Genomic DNA, 18,303 nt, shown 5'->3' with positions numbered 1-18,303 from the left:
GAGTCAGGAGTGTCTGTCTGTGGAGTGCACTCCCCAGAGCTTCCTGGTTCAGGGCAGACCTCCTGACTCTCCCTGGAGCTGGGCCCTGGTCTGTTCAGGCCTTTGCGAACGCGGGTCGATCGGGTGAGAGCTGCCATGTGGGCACCTTTCTCTTATATGTTTAACTGGTTGGTTTGGCTGTTTCCCATGCCAACTGTGGGAACCCTCGGTTCACTGTTTGTACCACCTGTTGTGGGCTGGGTCATGTCGTTTGTGGGATCATTGGGGGTGGTGTCAATCATGTATGAGCTTGTTGACTTGTTTGTACCCCCGGCGGTCATTCATATAGTAACATTTCTGCCTACAATACAGTCTGTATATTGGCTCATCTCCCTGCTGGTGTTATAATTTTTGTTGGGCCTGGTCATTGGCAAAACACCAATATGTCACTGCATCTGAATTAGAACCAACTGGAAGATGTTCTGGCTATACCTGAAGCCAGAGCAAAGGCACTTGTCACAGCAAGGGGCAAAAGAGGGAAGCTCAGCACCATCAGCACTAAAAACATGCTTGACCTGAGGACCCATGGCACCAAAGCCAGCTCTCTGTGGTTATGCTAAAAAAAAAGGATGTGCCATGGCTGCCTAAAAGGGTTTGAAAATAGCTGAGCTTTTGAAGTGCAAAGTTTGTTTTGTGTGCTTCCAGAGTATCCTGGAAAGTGACAGTTTTACACATCACACACTACCTCGCGTGACATAAATGCAGAAGAACCTGCCCAGCATTTGGAGAGCAGCCTTCTGAAAACCTCTTGGAGCAGGTGTCTAGCAAAACAAGAGGACTGCAAGGTCACACAGATTGAAAACCGATTTTCAAAACATTTAAAACTAAAATGCAGTATTTTAATGGTTAGTTTATTAAAGTATAAACCGGAAATGAAGCTCCATGAGCTGTGCATCTGCTTGGCTGCTAAGAATTGTTTTCCTTCAGGCAAGTAGAACAGATGATGCCCATGTACACTAAAAAACCAAATCAAATCTTCTTTGAAGCCTGTCAGGTATCTGTTCTGAGGAGCATCCTGCATGTTGCCAGAAAGGGGTATGAAAAAAAAAAAAAAAAAACCAAACAGGACTCTCTCCAGGAACTAATCTTTGTTAATCACAATGCCAGGTACCTGTCAAAAGAGGGACTGCAATACATGATTCCGAAGGCAGGTAGCCTTGTGTCCTCAGCATCCAGATGGGTCTTTGAATTGCTCCTTCCTCCCACCCACTGCAACGTTTTACTTGGAAGAACTGTATAGCTTTTAGATTCTCAACTTGTATAACGTTAGAAATAGACTGTTAAACAGATGTTGGATACGAGCAGGATCTAGCAAGGCAAAGATATATACAACATAGGCACTACACATGCATACTAACCACTTCCTAAAGGAACGTCGAGATCCCCATGCTACCCTGAATAAACACAAGTTCCTTTTGACTGTTAGTGTACACGTACCTGCTTTCCATCCACTTCGATATCTGCTACATAATTTTCAAAGACGGTGGGAACATACACTTCAGGGAACTGGTCTTTGCTAAATACAATCAGCAGACAGGTCTTTCCACAGGCACCATCCCCCACTATAACCAGCTTTTTTCGAATGGCTGCCATAGCTGAAAAACAAAACAACTTATTAATTCTTCCACTACAGCTTTTAACCGATACTAAGTTTTCCACTAATAAGAACTTTTAAATTTGGTCTACAAGTCCATTAGAGACACAGGCAGGTATCTGGAATCACATGAATTCAAATTCCCATCCTTTCAAGGAAAACATTCCCCGGCGCTTGCCAACACACTGGTGAGCCACTGAGTGCCAAAAGGATAGAAAGGAGTTTAGCATTTAGCATCTGACCTACTCTAAAGGCTGAGGTAAGAAGGCAGAGATAGTGAGTGAGTAAGCAGCACAGTCCAAGAGTGCCTTCTGAAACACATCTTCTAGATGATGCTTGAGACAACTCAGTTCAAGGGCAGTAACTTTTCTTATCATGCTGAGTTATCTTAACTACCAAGTGCCAGTCAGCCAGACTGAGGAGCATCTGATGCCACGTCAGAGCACCAACAGAAGGACCTCACAGTAACCAACCTGTTCCTTGATTTACAGCCGTCTCACTGCAAAGGATTTTGGAAGGACACGTCAAACTGCTTAATCCACTTCCATGGACACTGCTGTTACCAGGTTAATATAGCCTGCTAACAGCTTACATTAAATAAAAGGGGACACAGAGGGAGACACCACCGTGGTGCTCCACATGGATCCCTGCTATTCCATGTACTGATTTGTACCAGTACCATACAAATGCATGGCTTGCTCACTGTAATTTTGGCCTCAAAAAGATATGAAAGCTTGAAAGAGTTTTAACAAGAGCCTTGTCAGGGTGGGACTGAAGAAGATGATTGTGTTGGATTTAGCAAATTTCTGCCAAGTCACAAGTGGCTCAGAGAGTACAGGTAGGGATTATTTGTTCATCATCACTTCTCACAAATGAGCGTGAGGGGGCTGATACAAAGATAGCAGAAAAGGGTTCAAGCCCACCAGAAAGCAACAGGCCTTGGAAACTCCAACAAGAGGATGTTATGGGTACAAGAAATTTATACAGGCCTGAAGAGGACTGGGCAAGTACAGGAAAGAAGCTTTCTATGGAAGTTAAAGAATGCAGAAACCACATCTGCCTCAGAGAATCTCCACAGTAAACGCACTTTGAGGCTAAGGGAGTACTTTGGGAAGCACTATATATGTGCCTGCTCTCTCCTTTCTTTTCCCTAGGCACTTATTTGTGACCATTGCAGGAATACACCAGAGGTTTAGGGAGTGACCTGGCTACAAGGGACTGGCATGAGGACAGAACCATAACTACTCTTCTCCAGGGGAAGCCACTTAGTCATTCCATGAAGCTTCCTGGAAATGGAGCAAACAGCAACGCCACCATAATACGTACCATTGCACGACCAAAATACCACAGAGGGAGCACCCTTGTGAGTTAACTTTTGCCATGACAACCCCAGTACAAAGCTCTATGAGGACGACTAAGGCTGCTGGCAAGGGGAGAACAACACAAAGAAGTATAGAAGAGAATTAAAGGACATAGCAAAAACATTTTCTCCTTTCCACTTCTTCTATTGCCTTACAAAATTCAGTAAAAAGCTAAAACTAACAATCTAACCCAAACCTTTCATACTATTATGAGATGAAGAAGCAGTGGATATTACAGAGATTCTGTATTTCTGCTCCAGGTGCAAACAGAGAAGGACGATTTCTGCTCATTAAGCAGCAAGGGCCCAAGGACTTGCAGAGCACAGCCCTGTCAGACACCACTGCTCAAGTAATCCAAATCTTTCTCTAAAACGAGCTCCTGTCACCTTGTGAATATATATATATACACACATTCAAGTTATTTACCATAGGGGATTTGGAGTTATTTTTACATTTGTGGAAGGTTTAAAACGATCCAAGCTTTAAAAAGGTTTCCTTTCAGTGGCTTTAGATGGTTTTGAATGCTTTCTAGCAACAGTAATATTTTATACAGAACTGGAAACCATCTGTCCTCTGTACCAAGTCAAGATCCACTACTTACAAGTTCTACCTACTGTCAGCTTTGTCTAATCGGCTCTTCAAAACTGTAATGCCAAGCCCTATAAAACCTCTGAAGCAGCCCACTCCTCTGCTCCACAATATTTACTACGAGAAAATTTCCCCCAATGTGTATCCTCAACCTTTGATGTAGTGTAAGACCATTACTTTTTATCCTATTTGTCATGGGCACAGGAGAATAGATTATTCCTTTCCCCTAGTGCAGCTGAGAATACATGCCTTAATTTAGTCTTCTCTTCAGGCAAAACAATTCCAGTTTATTCAAGTCTTCTCTGTAAATCATATTTCCTAGACTTTCCTGTTTCTCCCTTCTGGGCACTGTCCAATTGGCACAAATTTACCAAGGCACGGAGCCCAAAAGCAGAATCCAGTATTTCACCTAGGGCTTTGTGAACAGTAAACTAGAGCTGAAGGATTATTTTATTGATCTTCCAGGTTATACTGTTGCTTAAACACCATAACAAAAGTGTATGTCATCTTTTTAATTTTTTTTCCCCTGCAGAAGACAACACTTGATACATTCTGCTTTTAATTTATGTTAACTCCCAGATCTTTCTTCTTTAGGACAGCTATACAGTAAGTTGTTCTCTACTTGCACAGCTGAATCTTCTACTGTCATGCTTTTATTTATCCTTCCTCTTACTGATGTTTTATTCTACCTTCAGGTTCTAGTTCCATTCTACAGCTTAATCACAGCCTCTGTCAGGTACAAGTTTAATAATCCTGATTCCCAGATAATTATCTAGGCCATCAATGAAACCACACTGGAGACAAAGTAGGTGGATGATGGAATGGGATCGCCTGTCCTTCCTCAGTATCCTCCCTCCTCCTCCTCCCTTCTATGCTAGCAGTTGGGCTCTGGCCCTTGCTCACTTGTGTCACCTGCAATAGCACCTAGAGTAGGTGACCTTTTTGGCATCACCTATAGATAACTGTCTTTTTCTGTGCATTATCAGATCAACTCTTCCTTTATCTTCCTCTAAACACTTCTGTCACTATAGTGTTTGTGGTTTGTTTTGTTTTTTTTAACTGTTCCTTGCCAGTTGAATCTCATTCTGTGCTTTGGTCTTCTGCATACTTATGCCTAAGGTCTACAAGAAAATTGCAATTCTGTAAAAAGCAAACAAAAAATCATTCAATGTACTGTTTTCTATAAGCCCTTCACTGAAGAAACAGCTTTAAAATTTTATCTTTATATATATATACACACACAAACATATATTAAAAACTTGTTTCAGGAGCTTTATTTTACCTCCTCAACATCTTTTTCCTGAGAAAAGCCTATCATGAAACTCTCTCTGCTTGAATCTTTCTTGAGAAATGTTGACACCATGTGAAAGAGCACTCTGTCAACCAAGGTGCCCTTCAGCAGCATTGAATGCTCAAGCAGTTCCTTCCCTCTGCTTAGGTTCCACGCCTCAAGACTCGGCCCTGCTCACAGTCTTTGATATGGTCCCCAGGACATCTTGAACCTACTGAACAGTCCCTTCCATCTATTACATCAAGTACCTAGGTAATTAAAATTCCCTCATCACCAGCTTCTAGAGGATCTTGCTGGATGCTCACAAAAAGCCTCAAACACCTTGTCTTGATGACCTATGGGACTCTCAGCTTTTTTACTTTAGTATCACCTTCCAAAGCATTATCACAGAAGAATTCCTTCTGAATAGCATCCTTGGAACAGATGTGTTGTATAAAATTAAATTCAGGATGCCAAGATCACCACTTACACCCTTGAAGTTTTCACTTGCTTCAAAAGCCCTAGAAGTTACTTTTCATTTGCCTACCTCCAGCATTCCCCTGGGCATGAGGCACAAACTGAGGCTAGTTTGTTTATTGACCTCAACCAATCTTCAGAAACAGCTCAGAATATAAATGCTAGGTAGACACAAGCACCTCAGGATGTCAGGTCTGATCACCAGATAGACCCCTTCCATCCAGCTCAGAACGAAGTCACCAAGCATCACAACCACTTGTTTCGCCCTGACATTGTTGGTTACAAACTTTACAGCTTCATGGAACTTGAAGTTTCTGCTCTGCTGATGAGGCTGAACCCTCACTTGCTGCCCAAACAATGTGCTTCACTTTTCTTCAACCTGTGGATGTTCAAGGATGGAACACTGCTGTTGGGCCTGCACCCAGCTTTCTTCTCATGACAGATTCATCTTGTCTCTATCACTGAAGGTCTTCATGCATATGGAAATTGTTCTAGTGGTGCTACAATATCTCAGACTCCTGTATTTGGACTTTAAATTTTAGCAGGTATCTGAACACAGCAATAGCATCCCCTAATCCACACATTAACATACTTAGAAGAATAATTTCATAATTGTGAGGAGTCAGTGTACAGATCAGAATCTTGTAGCTAATTGGTTTTATGCAAAATAAATACATTCCTCTCCAGTGGGTAACTGTAAGGCACTGTCAGGTCTGGCAAATACTCAAAAAGCAATATCTCCATAGCACAATAGAGGGGAAAAAAAAAAAAGGCTTGCTTAGAACGGAGCTACATCTTAGTGATGTGCATCACAAGGACAATGCCAACAGTGTTCACAGCAGCTGGGTCTTTCTGCCACATTTTGACATGCTCTGGTTTTCTTAATCAAGTACTCTGAAGCCTGGAAATACATGGAAATTTGGACCAGTGGTATGTGGGAATTAAAAAGCACTTTGCCAGCCTAAAAAGTTTTCTTTAAGATGGATGTAACATAAGTACTGTACAAGTTAGGATTTGCTGCAGCACAGCCTGACACCAGTGAATGTGTGTCCACATTTAGAAATAAAAAAAATAAAAATCTGTATGAACTACGTAAGAGGATATTACAAATAGACCAAATCCAAGCTACTGCTACCTCACTGTAACTGAACACAAGTACTGTATATTCATCCTTTTATGCCACGCACAGAGCAAGGAGAGCCCAATAAATCCAGAAAGCTGCTGGGACAGTATCACTGACAATGCACACAGAACACTGAGTAAGAAACGTTCTATCCCAGTCAGTGTAGCAGAATGGCCACAGTGATCTTCTAGGGGAATCTGTGGTGTCTTCTGCAGCAAAACGACAGATCTGCAATTTTTTCCTACTCTTATATGAACCACTCCTCCCACCTTTGCATTTATAGGATTCTTAAAACCAGCTAGTCTGCTAGATTTAAAGTGGAAACTCTCACAACATGACTGCAGTGACTCATCTGAGTAGAAGAGAATCAGTGATGACATTTCCTAAACCTAGGCCAGTGCCTTTCACAGGTATTACAAGAGCTTCATACATCATTTACTCAATTCCACTAACATCACAGGAGGTTACAAGGAGCTCCTGTTTGCTGAGAGTTGCCACACTAATATCCTTGTTACATGAGGCTGCTAATTCTAAGTGCAGCGGCGCTCCAAGACGCACGCAGCATAAAGCCCTGCTTGTTAAGAGAACCTAGAAAATACTCCAGAAGAATGAGAAATAGGGAAAATATTTTTTCCCATGCTTTAATCATACTCCCCTCTCAAGTATTATTGTTTACTGCAGTGGAATTTGCCTCTTCAGCATGCTATTTATTTTTCCAAGGAACAACAGTTCCAGTGCCTCCTCTCCTGCAAACCCCAAGGCCACACAGCATAAGCAAGGACTGCAGACATGCTGTTGACATTCTGAAGTTGGAGAATCGGGTAACAAAGACACCAGGTTTGCCTTTCTCACTCTGGATCGCATCCTGCAGAAAGTAGTAAGGAGGAAGAAACAGCCCTTTACCATCACATAAGTATCCCAACTAGATTTAATTTCAATTACCAATCAACTACTACAAATTTTCTACTGCCTGCTATGCCATAGAGGCAGATTCCCTGCATAATGCATGGTTTTGTCTAAGAAGATCTGGATTACTGCATATCCTAGCAAGAACTCAGCAGAAGCAGTTCAACAGGACCATTAATGATGTTTCTTACGCTGAGGGGGAAACATCCTTTAAATTCTTTCTATCTAATCTTGCTGAAGTCCTTAAAATCAAAATGCTAGAAAGCAAGGGTTTTGAAATCTTCTGAGGCCTGCTTTGCTGCTAACTCCTCCACACTCCACACTTCAACAGTTTGCTATTGCGTGAGTTACAGCCTGGTGCTCTTCTCACTCATTTCCCCCTTCAGTCACAAGGCCCTGCCTTGGGCCATCAGGAGGAACCATAGCGAAGCTGAGGGACCAGAAGATACTCAAGTGTCCCCCCACCCCAACCAGTCAAGCCCTGCCCTCTACTTACCATAGGGGAGAACTGCCTCTGCACCAGGACCTCAATTGACTCTTAAAAGGCACTCACTTTTGTTCAAGTTTGAGGGGGAGGAGGAATGAATTTCCCCAAATACTCCTGTTGACGAAGAAGACATGGATATTTTTCCTACAGTTTTCTTCTGGCTGTTTAGCAAGGTCTGGCATCAAAACTGAGAACTACCAAGACAGTTTTGGAGCACAGAGCAAATCAGCCCAGGAGCAAATAGTTCTGCTTTTAGGGCAGCTGTATACAGTGAAGAAACAGATTGAATACAGAGCATTTGGGTCCAGAGTTCATGAACACAGAATGCACCCAGGAGGAGGATGGCAGAAGAATGTAAATGTCAGCAATTATAGATTTTGTAATTTTTTGTCTCCATTATGCTTTTCATTAGTGAAAGTATGTATGAACAAATGTTAGAAATGCTGCAGTTTGCTGTTGAGCTGCTATTCATGCTACCTTAAATCAGCTCTTTTGACCATACCTAAGCCTAGGTGTGCTACCACACTATTTTTTCCCCCCACATAACCCACAGAGGATGGCCATGCTCTTAAAGAGCAGTAATTGTGAAGTAAAGGAAACTATGACCCCAATTCACCTCTTACAGAAGTTGCATAACAGGCAGCAAGTAAGAGTAAGCAAAAATAAAGAGGAAAGGTGATTCAATCACATAAAGGAGTTAGATACAACCCATGCTTCTGCTACAAGGTTCCTAAAAGATCCTAGAAGAACTACACACACCAAAACATGCTGAAGGTCACCACCTATTTATTTCTGAAGGCATTCAGAACAGAACTCGTCTGTACAGCTGCACTGAAAGTAAAGCCAGACCAACTCCACACTCAGAGCAATCAGCTTGTTTGGCATCATGTACAAACTGAAATCAAGTATTGCTGGAGTAGAAATACAGTTCAATTACAAGCCATTGGAATACAAACACTAAAACCATGAATGCAGTCACTGCTATGAAAGAGACAGTCAACACAGCTTATTTCAGTCATTGAAATTTACTTAATTCTGTGCAAATTTGCCTGCAGACACTTGCACTCAAACTGATAAGCCACATTATTTAAAGCGTTGCTAACTAGGCTTTTGGGAAACAACCATATTTATATTCTTTACAGCATCCAGCACATGAAGCAGTTTGACAGTACCGCAGAACAGACCTCCTTCCAACTACAGCACGATGTGGGAGCAGTTGGTAAGGAAAAGATATCTGCTGGGGCTTTCTTGGAGGCTAACATATGAAACGGAAAACTTGAAAAGCATCCCAGAGCTGGCAAAGCACCGGGCAGGCTACTGACATTGCACATTAAATGTAATCCACAGTGAAACAGAAATTTTCTATTATAAGATTGTACATTTGGATCAATCTGAATGATTGTATAATATTCAATTGTACAGCTGAAAAACTGACACAGAAGGTCAGTGTAGTATCCAACGAGACTAAAACAGGGGACACAGGTCCTTCAGGGAGGTCCTCAGGCAGGGAGAGCAGAGGGCTCAGTTTTCTGCTAGCAGTTTGTTTGGACTGTGTGTTAACCATGCTCAAGTCCAGCAAGTTTTACTCGTTTGGGAAAAGTGCTTTGCAAACATAGCTATATGTTTCCAGAGCCGCCTTTAAACTGGGAGCAGTATAGCTGTGTTACGAGCCCAGCTAATAAATCTCACCAGGTCTCAGCTAACTCCACAAATAACCAGCTCAAGCCTCTTTGTACCACAGCACCAGAACAGGGAGCGGGGTTGGCTTAACTGCATTAGGTCTTAACGACGTTGGTTCACTGCCAGCCCTGGCATACCCTTCATGACTGATGCATTTTATACAGTCATTAACAGTTATCCAGAAGTACAAAATTGGTGTTTAATACGCACAGGCATATAACGCTTTCCAGTTCAGCACACAGTGAGTTTATGCTGCCTCTACAATGGGTGTGATAGGGCAGGAGATTCCTCACCCAATACAAAGCCTGCCAGCACAAAGTTTCTGAGGAAACCTGAATCGGCAGCCAGCACTAGGTCCGTGTTGTGTGTCATGCGGACACAGCACATCTAATCTGAGATATCATGTGAAGCCTCAAAGCTGGATTCATCCTATCGAATTATAGCCTTTGTCCTTGCTTTCCTCTTCAGGGTAAATCCTGTACGACAACATACAATTCATCTGACTCTCAGAGAAAATTGCTTGGGATTCTGATAAATTTTCTTGATTCCTAACTGACACAGGAAAAAGTGAAACATTTTGCTTTGCTCTCCTTCCCTGTAGAGCCCATGTGTCTGTGCTTTACAGGAATGATGCCTCAGCATGATCAAACACTCCCAGGAATGTACAAACTATCTTTTGTCAAAACACCTTAGCTATGACCTGTGCAACCCTCTGCTCCCAGAACTGCATCCCACCTGCAGCTCCAGCACACACAGACCAGGGGACCAAACTGTCCCTGCAGCTAAACTTAGGTTTCCTGAATCTAGGGACTCACAGACCATCCTTTACTACAGGTCTACATACAGATAAAAACAAGTACATGGGACTTTGGTTTCCCCACCTCAGCACCTGGCATTCACAATCAGCTTCGGAGCAGATTCCTGCAGAAAAGGAAACAGAACAAGCAGCTTCTCCCTCCATGCTCTCCAGCCATTTAATCTCAGAAGCTTCTTGGGTCAGATGCAGTTCCCATGAATTTGGTAACCTCAAACAGATTTCTCTTCCATGAGCTTGTCCAGACTCCCTTTGAACCCATGTAAACTTCCAGCACTCACAACATCCTGTTGGAGGGAGTTCCCACAGCTTAATTACACATTGTGTGTAAAGCCACTTCCTTCAAATTCAAGACTGCCCCTGTTAGTTTCTTTTACTGCCTCCTAACTCTGAAATGGGAAGAGAATGAACAGTTTACCTCTTTCACTCTCTTTCTGCTGCTCATCTAACAGACCATCCAGACTGAAGCATCTGCCATAGAGTTGTTTGGGTTGTTTTTTTAATACCTTTAAATTTTTGACAGTGGTGACTGGTTGATCTATCAGCTGGCTGCTCCTAGCATAAGGGGTAACGAAGTGATAGAGGTGTGAAATGCATCAGCCAGGAGAGCCCTTGGAAGCCAAACAGCCCGGCACCATATATCTTCCCATCCCACACTGTCCAGAGGGACAGCCCAATTTTGACAAGGGTGTGCTGTTATACCCACCGAGGCCATATCAGAGAGCCACACCCTGAGCCAGGTTTCAAGTGCAAACAAGCTGCACCTCAGTCATTCCCCAGCACACATTTCACTTCTTGCAGTAACTCAAGTGTGGACTATCTTGACTTCAAAGAGCAGCGATAACAGAGAACCCCCCACCATGTGTCTTCCTCCAGCACTTAGTTACATTTTCTGCATCAATGAGGTTTTATTCGTCACTTCCTCATTTATTTGGTCCCTGCAAACTTCTTCATACTGGTACTTTGTTTCTTCCAGGTGACTGGTAAGAAACAAGCCCAAGAGCTAACTCCTTCATGCTCTCACAAGACACAGATTCACTTGAGTCTCCACTTGCCTTTTGGAGCTGTCCTCTTTATGTTAAATTTAATCTGAACCACACTGATTTTGCACTGGCTTAGCTTCTCACTGAAAATGGCATGCAGTTACTGTCAGGAGCTAACTGAAGGCTAAGATGAACACCTGTACTTAGGAACCAAACTGAAACAATTAACACTAATCATTTCTATTTCCCCCAGTCCAGGTTGAGTGACATTGCCTTAATTCTTTCCTGAATGCTTTGTTACTTATTCCATTACTGTACCTGGGATTGATGTCTTAGTCTGATGGGATTATAACCATTAAGGATGTCCTACTTCTCTTTATTATTACTGCATATTAGCATTCTTTCAAATTCGTTAAACTGCTGCACTGTATAAAGAACTTTCTGGGGAAAAAAAAAGGAAAAAAAACCAGCAATAAACAAAACAAAACAACAAACCCTTCATTCTCAGGGCAGCGATCTTCAAAGCTGAGATAAATATCAAAACAGAGGTGTCAATTACCGAGTCTGGTCAGATTAAGAGTGCAATAGCATTCAACTTTGTTGTTGTTATTATTTAAACAGATAATCAAGCTACCTGATTACAGGGAAGTTTTCTGTGTATGGATAAATAACTGGTGCAAGATAGGAAACCAGACAGAAACACTCAGCTCTCACAGAAGACCACCAGTGGAACCTGCACAGCTCGATATTCCTAAATGACCTGAAAAAGCAAGGAAAAAAAGCAATACCGCAAAATTTACTGGTGCTGCCAAGGTGTTCAGGGAATAAAGGCAAGGTCTTACTGTGATGAATTTCAGAACCTTAACCGACTCTGTGCCTGGGCAATAAAATCTGAAATAGATAAATGTGAAGTGATATACAAGGTAAAAACTAAAAGCTAGATTCAACTTCCTAAATGGAATGATGGGCTGGGAGCTGATCATTGCTGCTCACGGGCAATATTTTAGGGTTATACAGTTAATTCCTTTAAAATACAAGCTCAACACTCTGAAGAGCTAAAAAACCTATTTTTTTAAAAAAAACCAGTATTAAGAACCGTGAAAAAAAATGAACAAATCAGAAATCATTAAGCTGATTTAGGAATCCACAAGCACGTGTGCCTCTTCTGACTGCGTGCAGTTGTTATCCTCCCCATGTCAAAAGTCTGTGCAGGAACTGGAAATCACTAGAGCAGAGCAACACAGATGATGAAACTATAGAACAGCAGCCACACAAAGAACAACTATGGCAGAACTTGGAAAAGGACAATCTGGAAGGGACCCAGCCGAGGAAATGAACAACTACAGACCCCAAATGCAGCAGTGAGGTGACAAAAGATGGGGCCTGAGCATTCAGTCTTTAAAACAACAAGGGCACACAGGACAAGGCAGGTTCAAAGCAAAGGCAGACAGGTCTCCCAGCAGGGCACACAGCAAAGCTTTGTCGTTTCAACCGTATTTCAAACTTTTAGACCCACAATTTCTTAATCATAGATTTTTCTTTGAGGTCCTTTTTTTCTCCCATTTAGTTTTCATGCTTCTGAGCTTCTGTTTTGTATTTTCTACTTTCAGTTTCTACTTTTCTCCTATTTCATCTGTAGGGCTTCTTGCATTGATTTTTAAGTGCAAACAAAACAGATGCCTTCACTTCCTTTCCAAGCCAGGTCATTTAATTGGCTTCCAACACTTGATTGGGGAAAAATATCACCAAAGGAGGTTCCTGAAACACTTTTAAGCCTTTTTAAGCCAAAATTGTTAGAAACTAAACCAGAAGTACATGCGAGCAAAACTCTCTGTCCTAACATGGTCACTGTGCATCCTGTTTTGCAAACACCAAACTTAGCAAGGACCTCCAGGTCTACTACAAGGTTCTTGTTTTGTTTGTTTTTTTTTTCTCCACCATCTGCAAAGCTCACCCCTCTATGCTGTTCACCTTCTTATTTCTACACAATTACTAAATTATCACCATTTCAGAATCCAGGGAAGAAAACCAATTCCAGCATTTCTCCCCTGCCTTACCCCCACCATGACAAGTCCCTCTTCCAGGGCTAACAGCAGAGCTGGGAATACAGGGGCAGAGAGCAGAATTTTGCCACCAGGATCTGCAGCTGCCACTGCTGTCCTTCCTCCCTCACTTCTTGTCACTTTGCCCCTACTGACTAGATCTTTGTTATCTGTAGGTATGATGACTTAACAAGAGCACTTCTCTTATGCAATACTGAGTCCCAAGATTACTTTGCACAAAATGAGATTAGGGCTTAATATTGAGGTAATTATAGTAGATCTGTGGATCTCCACATGTGTGCAATCTGCAAAATGCTTTGCACTTGTGCCAGTTTTCTTCAGGGTATCCTCTCTTCCCAGATACCTCCAGCATGTCAACTGGGGTGTGGGGCACCCACATGCTGAACAAGGCAGGTTCTGCTTGGGCAAGACGGCTCTGTTTTTAGGCCCCCAGAACTGACAGCAGAAGCATGTATGGACAAGAGAAACTAACATGTACTATTCCAGACAACCCATCTTTTTGTACCTACAGCAAACGCTCTCACCTGTGCCCCTCCTCTTCTCCCACCACAAGACATCTGTTGAGACTGCATTAGTTCAGATCAAAAACACGTTGAATCCAGCACCCCACCTGACACACACAGGTATCTCAGTGAGATTATTTTCTCAGTTTCCAGCTTGGGGGTATTCTTAGTTTTTTTAAGCTTTGTGCTCAACAGCCCCTTTGGCAGCACTTCCTTCTGTGAGTTCATTTGTTTGACTCTGAAGCCACGTAAATCTCTGCCATTCAAAGCACTCTGTGGTGCTGCATTCCGCAGCCTCAGTACAGACTGCGGGAGAGGCTCCGTCGGTTTCGACCCAGACCAGTCTGGGCTCAGCCAGGTCTTTGCCAGGCTGAAGGGTTCAAATCTTTTACACATCCCTTGTATGGAATCCATTCCTTATCCGCAATCATTCTTCTCAGCATCTTCCTTGCTTTTCCACTTGTAATGTATCAAAAAGTTCATCTTCCTTCACACAAACCCACAGTAATCAGCGTGCTAAGGACTGAGAGCCATGATTCTATACCCTTTGCTTTCTTCTTTATTCCCCTCCCCAAAGCCCCTCACACGTGATCGTATGATCGCTGCTCAACATCAAACTCACATTTTCAAAGAATTATGACAAGTTCTTCCTCCAATGTGGCAATAATTAACTTCCACCCCATCAGTGCATAAAGATTTATTTTTTTCCCCCCAACTTTGTATTTATCTGGAACAAATTCATTTGACACTTTACTGCCTGTAATTCAGCGTCAGAAGGATGAACCACAATTCTTCCTAGTCAGCTCTTGTCTTTTTTCCCCTTACTACTCAACCCTTTTCTCACCAGATCATTTAGGAGTATGCTGAACAGTATGGGTGCAGCACAAATCCCTGTTCTTCACATGTCCCAAACTTCCCTGCTCTGTGCTTCAGTCACTAAACACTTCAGCAGATCTAAGCAGTGTTTCCTTTGCAAAAGCCACACGGAGTCTCTCCCGCTGTGATCTGTTAATCCATCCGGTTACTTCTTTTAAAAATGTAATTTATTAAGAAAGGTATTGAACCCTGTGATATTCTGCTGAATTATCTTTAAGAACTGCTACCATGTACGGCATCTTCTATTTCTCTGGCTTCAAGGTATTAAGTGAGAAGGTACATAGCATAATTAATAATCTGGACATTTCATGTCAGAGTTTCCTTTGGAACCCTTGGGCAAGCACCATCTGGTCTTGGCACTTTGTAACTGTATTTATGACTTTGCTTTAAAAACTCCTTTTCTGACACTTCAAGCAGAGACAGATCTTCCAATAAGCCCTGTTCCCCATGAGGAGAATTGCTGGCACAGGAACCTCTTTGGACTCCTCCACAGTAAACAGGAATGCACATAAGCCATTTAGCTTTCTACAGATGATTTCATCATCAAATATTTCTTTCACCTCTTCATCACCTATGGGCCCTCCAGACTCCAGCACCTTTCTTGTTTCTGAGGTATCTAAGAAAGAAATTTTTTTTTCCTACTAGTATGGTGTTTCTCGGAGTCTTTCTGGCGGGTCCTCGTATTTTTCATTTGACTTGCCAGAGTTCACGTTCTTATTTACTTTTCTGGTCAACTTCATGACCTGAACTTTCTAAAGGCTGTATTCTAATTTCTAATACTTTCTTTATCCCAAACTGCATGCTCATTCTCATCTGTCAACATTCCACAGTATAATTTAAAATCTTCCCAACAACACTTTCAGTTGCAAGCGCAGAAGCCTAGTTTGCTGTGGTTTATATGGAACCCAGCCTTTCCAAACAGCTTTTGGACTGAAGATCAAAAAATGAGCCAATTCACTTTGTCAGTAGCAAGTCAAGATCCTGCTGTCGGGCGGCCTTCTCATCTCCCACAGTTTCAAAAGAGAGAGACAGCAAAGACCAAATAGGCTCCAGGTGTAAAATACAAGAAAAATTAAATGTTAGCAAAGAATGCAAACAGAGATAACTGGTACTAGGAGAGCTGCTAGTTCTTTCAAACCAAATACATGCAAAGACAACCTTCCTTAAAACTGGGAAGGTGAGGAGGAATCATTCTGTACACTTCCACATTAGCTATCTGCTCCAAATGTGACAGTTCCATCAGTCCCTGCACAGTCAAGTGAGACAGAACTATTTATGGTTGCAAAGCACTGCTAATTAACTGAGCAAAGAGACTGAATTCAGCCCTGTTTCTGATTAAAAACCACAATTTAAAAAGTAAACAAAAAGCCCACAACTGTCAGAGCTTGAGGAAAGAAAGACCTCATAATAGTTGTGGGTGTACTGCCCAATTTTGCTTGGTACAGAAGTGACTCGCCATCTGTCCCTTCTCCTAGAGACCTTGGTCATGAAGGCTGGTCAGAGAAAGACAGTGAACCTTGTTCTGATTAGTTTAATTAGCTGATTCACTTAGGAAGGACTGGCTGTTGGTTGTATGTACGCAACAGAGGATAGCAAATATCATAATTAAAAGGTGGTGTGTGAATATCTTTGTTCTTTTACTGTCTCAAATGCCCTTCTCAAGTGAAAATATAGTGACAGGGAAAGCACAGAAGAGAGGATGGACAGTTCAGAGTTGCTCTACCAACTCCAGCTACGCTTTTGGTAGCTTGTATTCACCACTCAGAATGAGGTGAGAACAGAGATCACAGCAAGGCCAGAAGGCGCTTAGACACCCAACAGTGGTGTAAAACAGCTTAAAGCAACAATAACCTGACCAGTGTACTTCAGACAGTTCTTTAGGACATTTGTGCTTATTTTTGAGATCATTCCAAAAGTCATGAGCAACTACCTCTTTCTATTTAGCTACCTAGTTACTTGTCCAGTGTTGTGGGAGAGGAACCACTCCAAAAGGCAAGGAGCAGAGGATTTTAACCGTGCATTGCACGGCGGCATCCCTGAGACTGAAGGTAAGCGCTCACCTGGTGCATTTATTTTGCACAGCACTTGTCTGTATCACATGGTTTCACCCTTTCTATTTGTTTACTAGGACAGACTCACGACGGATCAATTTACAATTTCAAGGGCACGCAGGCTCGCCTTTATCGACAGGCTGACTTCCTCCACCACACGGACTCAACTTCCCCTCCACATCAGGTAAGGTAAACTGCATTTGAAGACAGACGGTTAAGAAAACAGAGTGGGATGTGAGAGTTGAAATGGATGGGGAACAACACACAAGCCAGGTTAGAGTTTAGATAAAAGGTGAAAGATAGCATCAGAGCAGAGACTTGGAAAGAGCCTTGTATCACAGCAGCAGGGAACAAAATATTACAAAGAGACTGAGAAGATGGAATAGGCTAGTGAGAAGGTAGCAGTCACAGTCAGAAATTTGTAGGATGGAATGCATAGAAACAGCATAAAGAAGAGCCAGCAGGGTTTGGGGCAATGCAAACACATTGGGACAAAAAGATGAAGTGTAAAAGTAGGAAAACAAAGAGTTACTATTAAAAAACTGATGAAAGAGGATGGTATTTCCAAGCCCATCCAAACTATCAAATTGTTTTTATTTGGAATTTGCTTATCTGAAGAGCCATCACTAGTCCTACATCCTGGTGGCAGTTAAGATCATTTAGGATGTTTTTACTGTCAATTCCTGGCTCAGAGAACTCCCCGCCTCTGGCGCTCAGCTGCTGTGGCACTCGGCCAGAGCATGACTTTGGTGAACAAGGAGGGACAACAGGAGAGTTGCTCAGCCTAGCTCTGTGACTGCATTTCCTTTGCCCCTTGTGCAAAGGTGGATTTATGCCCCAAGAAAGTGCTACAAAAAAACCCCACCATATATTTTAGTGTTAAATGATAGAAATCACCTATGAAAATTAATTTATGTCAAGCATTTATGCTGAATGTGCTCTTAAGCATTCCAGCGTACTAATTAAAATGAAATAAGGCTAATGGCAATTTTTTTTGTTTAAATGTACAACCTTGGTCCAAATCAGTGCCAGAATTAGTCTATGTGTCCAAAACAGAAACGCTGGCACTGTGTGGCTGGAGAGCTGGGCCAGGCCAGAGGAGGAGGAAGGCACACAGATGTGTCACAGGAGCCTCCAACACGAAGTAAATATTTTCAGGGAGGGGGAGACTTCAGGTTCCCCTACTGAAAAGAGAAACCCAAAATAAAGGCTTTGGTGAATCTCATACTTTGAGTTCCAACAATATTTAGGACACATAAAACTAATTTTTGAGATTTCTGAGATAAAAAAAGTGTTATGTTTGTTGTTAGAAGAAGCACACTGTTTTAAAATGACACAGACAACAGAACTGCCACCTAGTCTAAGCTCAAGGGAAAAACAAAAAAAGCACCACCAAACCTAACATTCCCTTCGTAGGTCTCAGGATCTCGTTTTCTCCGAATCCTGCTGCGCATACAAAGACAGCAGGTGGGAACTGCTGCTCACGAA

General features: G+C 42.3%; 1 protein-coding gene across 1 annotated transcript in view; it reads right to left on the bottom strand.

Annotated features, from left to right (window-relative positions):
* The window catches only part of RHOA (ras homolog family member A), a 9,124-nt gene extending 7,487 nt beyond the window's left edge, over positions 1 to 1,637 (bottom strand). Inside the window, exon 1 of the mRNA XM_008943733.1 lies at positions 1,477 to 1,637. Coding sequence (XP_008941981.1) covers positions 1,477 to 1,632 — 156 coding nt within the window. The 5' untranslated portion in view covers positions 1,633 to 1,637. The remainder of the gene's footprint in view (positions 1 to 1,476) is intronic.
* Between the last annotated feature and the right edge of the window lie 16,666 nt (positions 1,638 to 18,303).

The sequence above is a fragment of the Merops nubicus genome, unplaced genomic scaffold (assembly GCF_000691845.1).
Source record: "Merops nubicus isolate BGI_N331 unplaced genomic scaffold, ASM69184v1 scaffold40170, whole genome shotgun sequence".
NCBI lineage: Eukaryota > Metazoa > Chordata > Aves > Coraciiformes > Meropidae > Merops > Merops nubicus.
The sequence above is the reverse complement of the archived record's forward strand: the minus strand, read 5'-3'. Positions and strand labels throughout refer to the sequence as shown.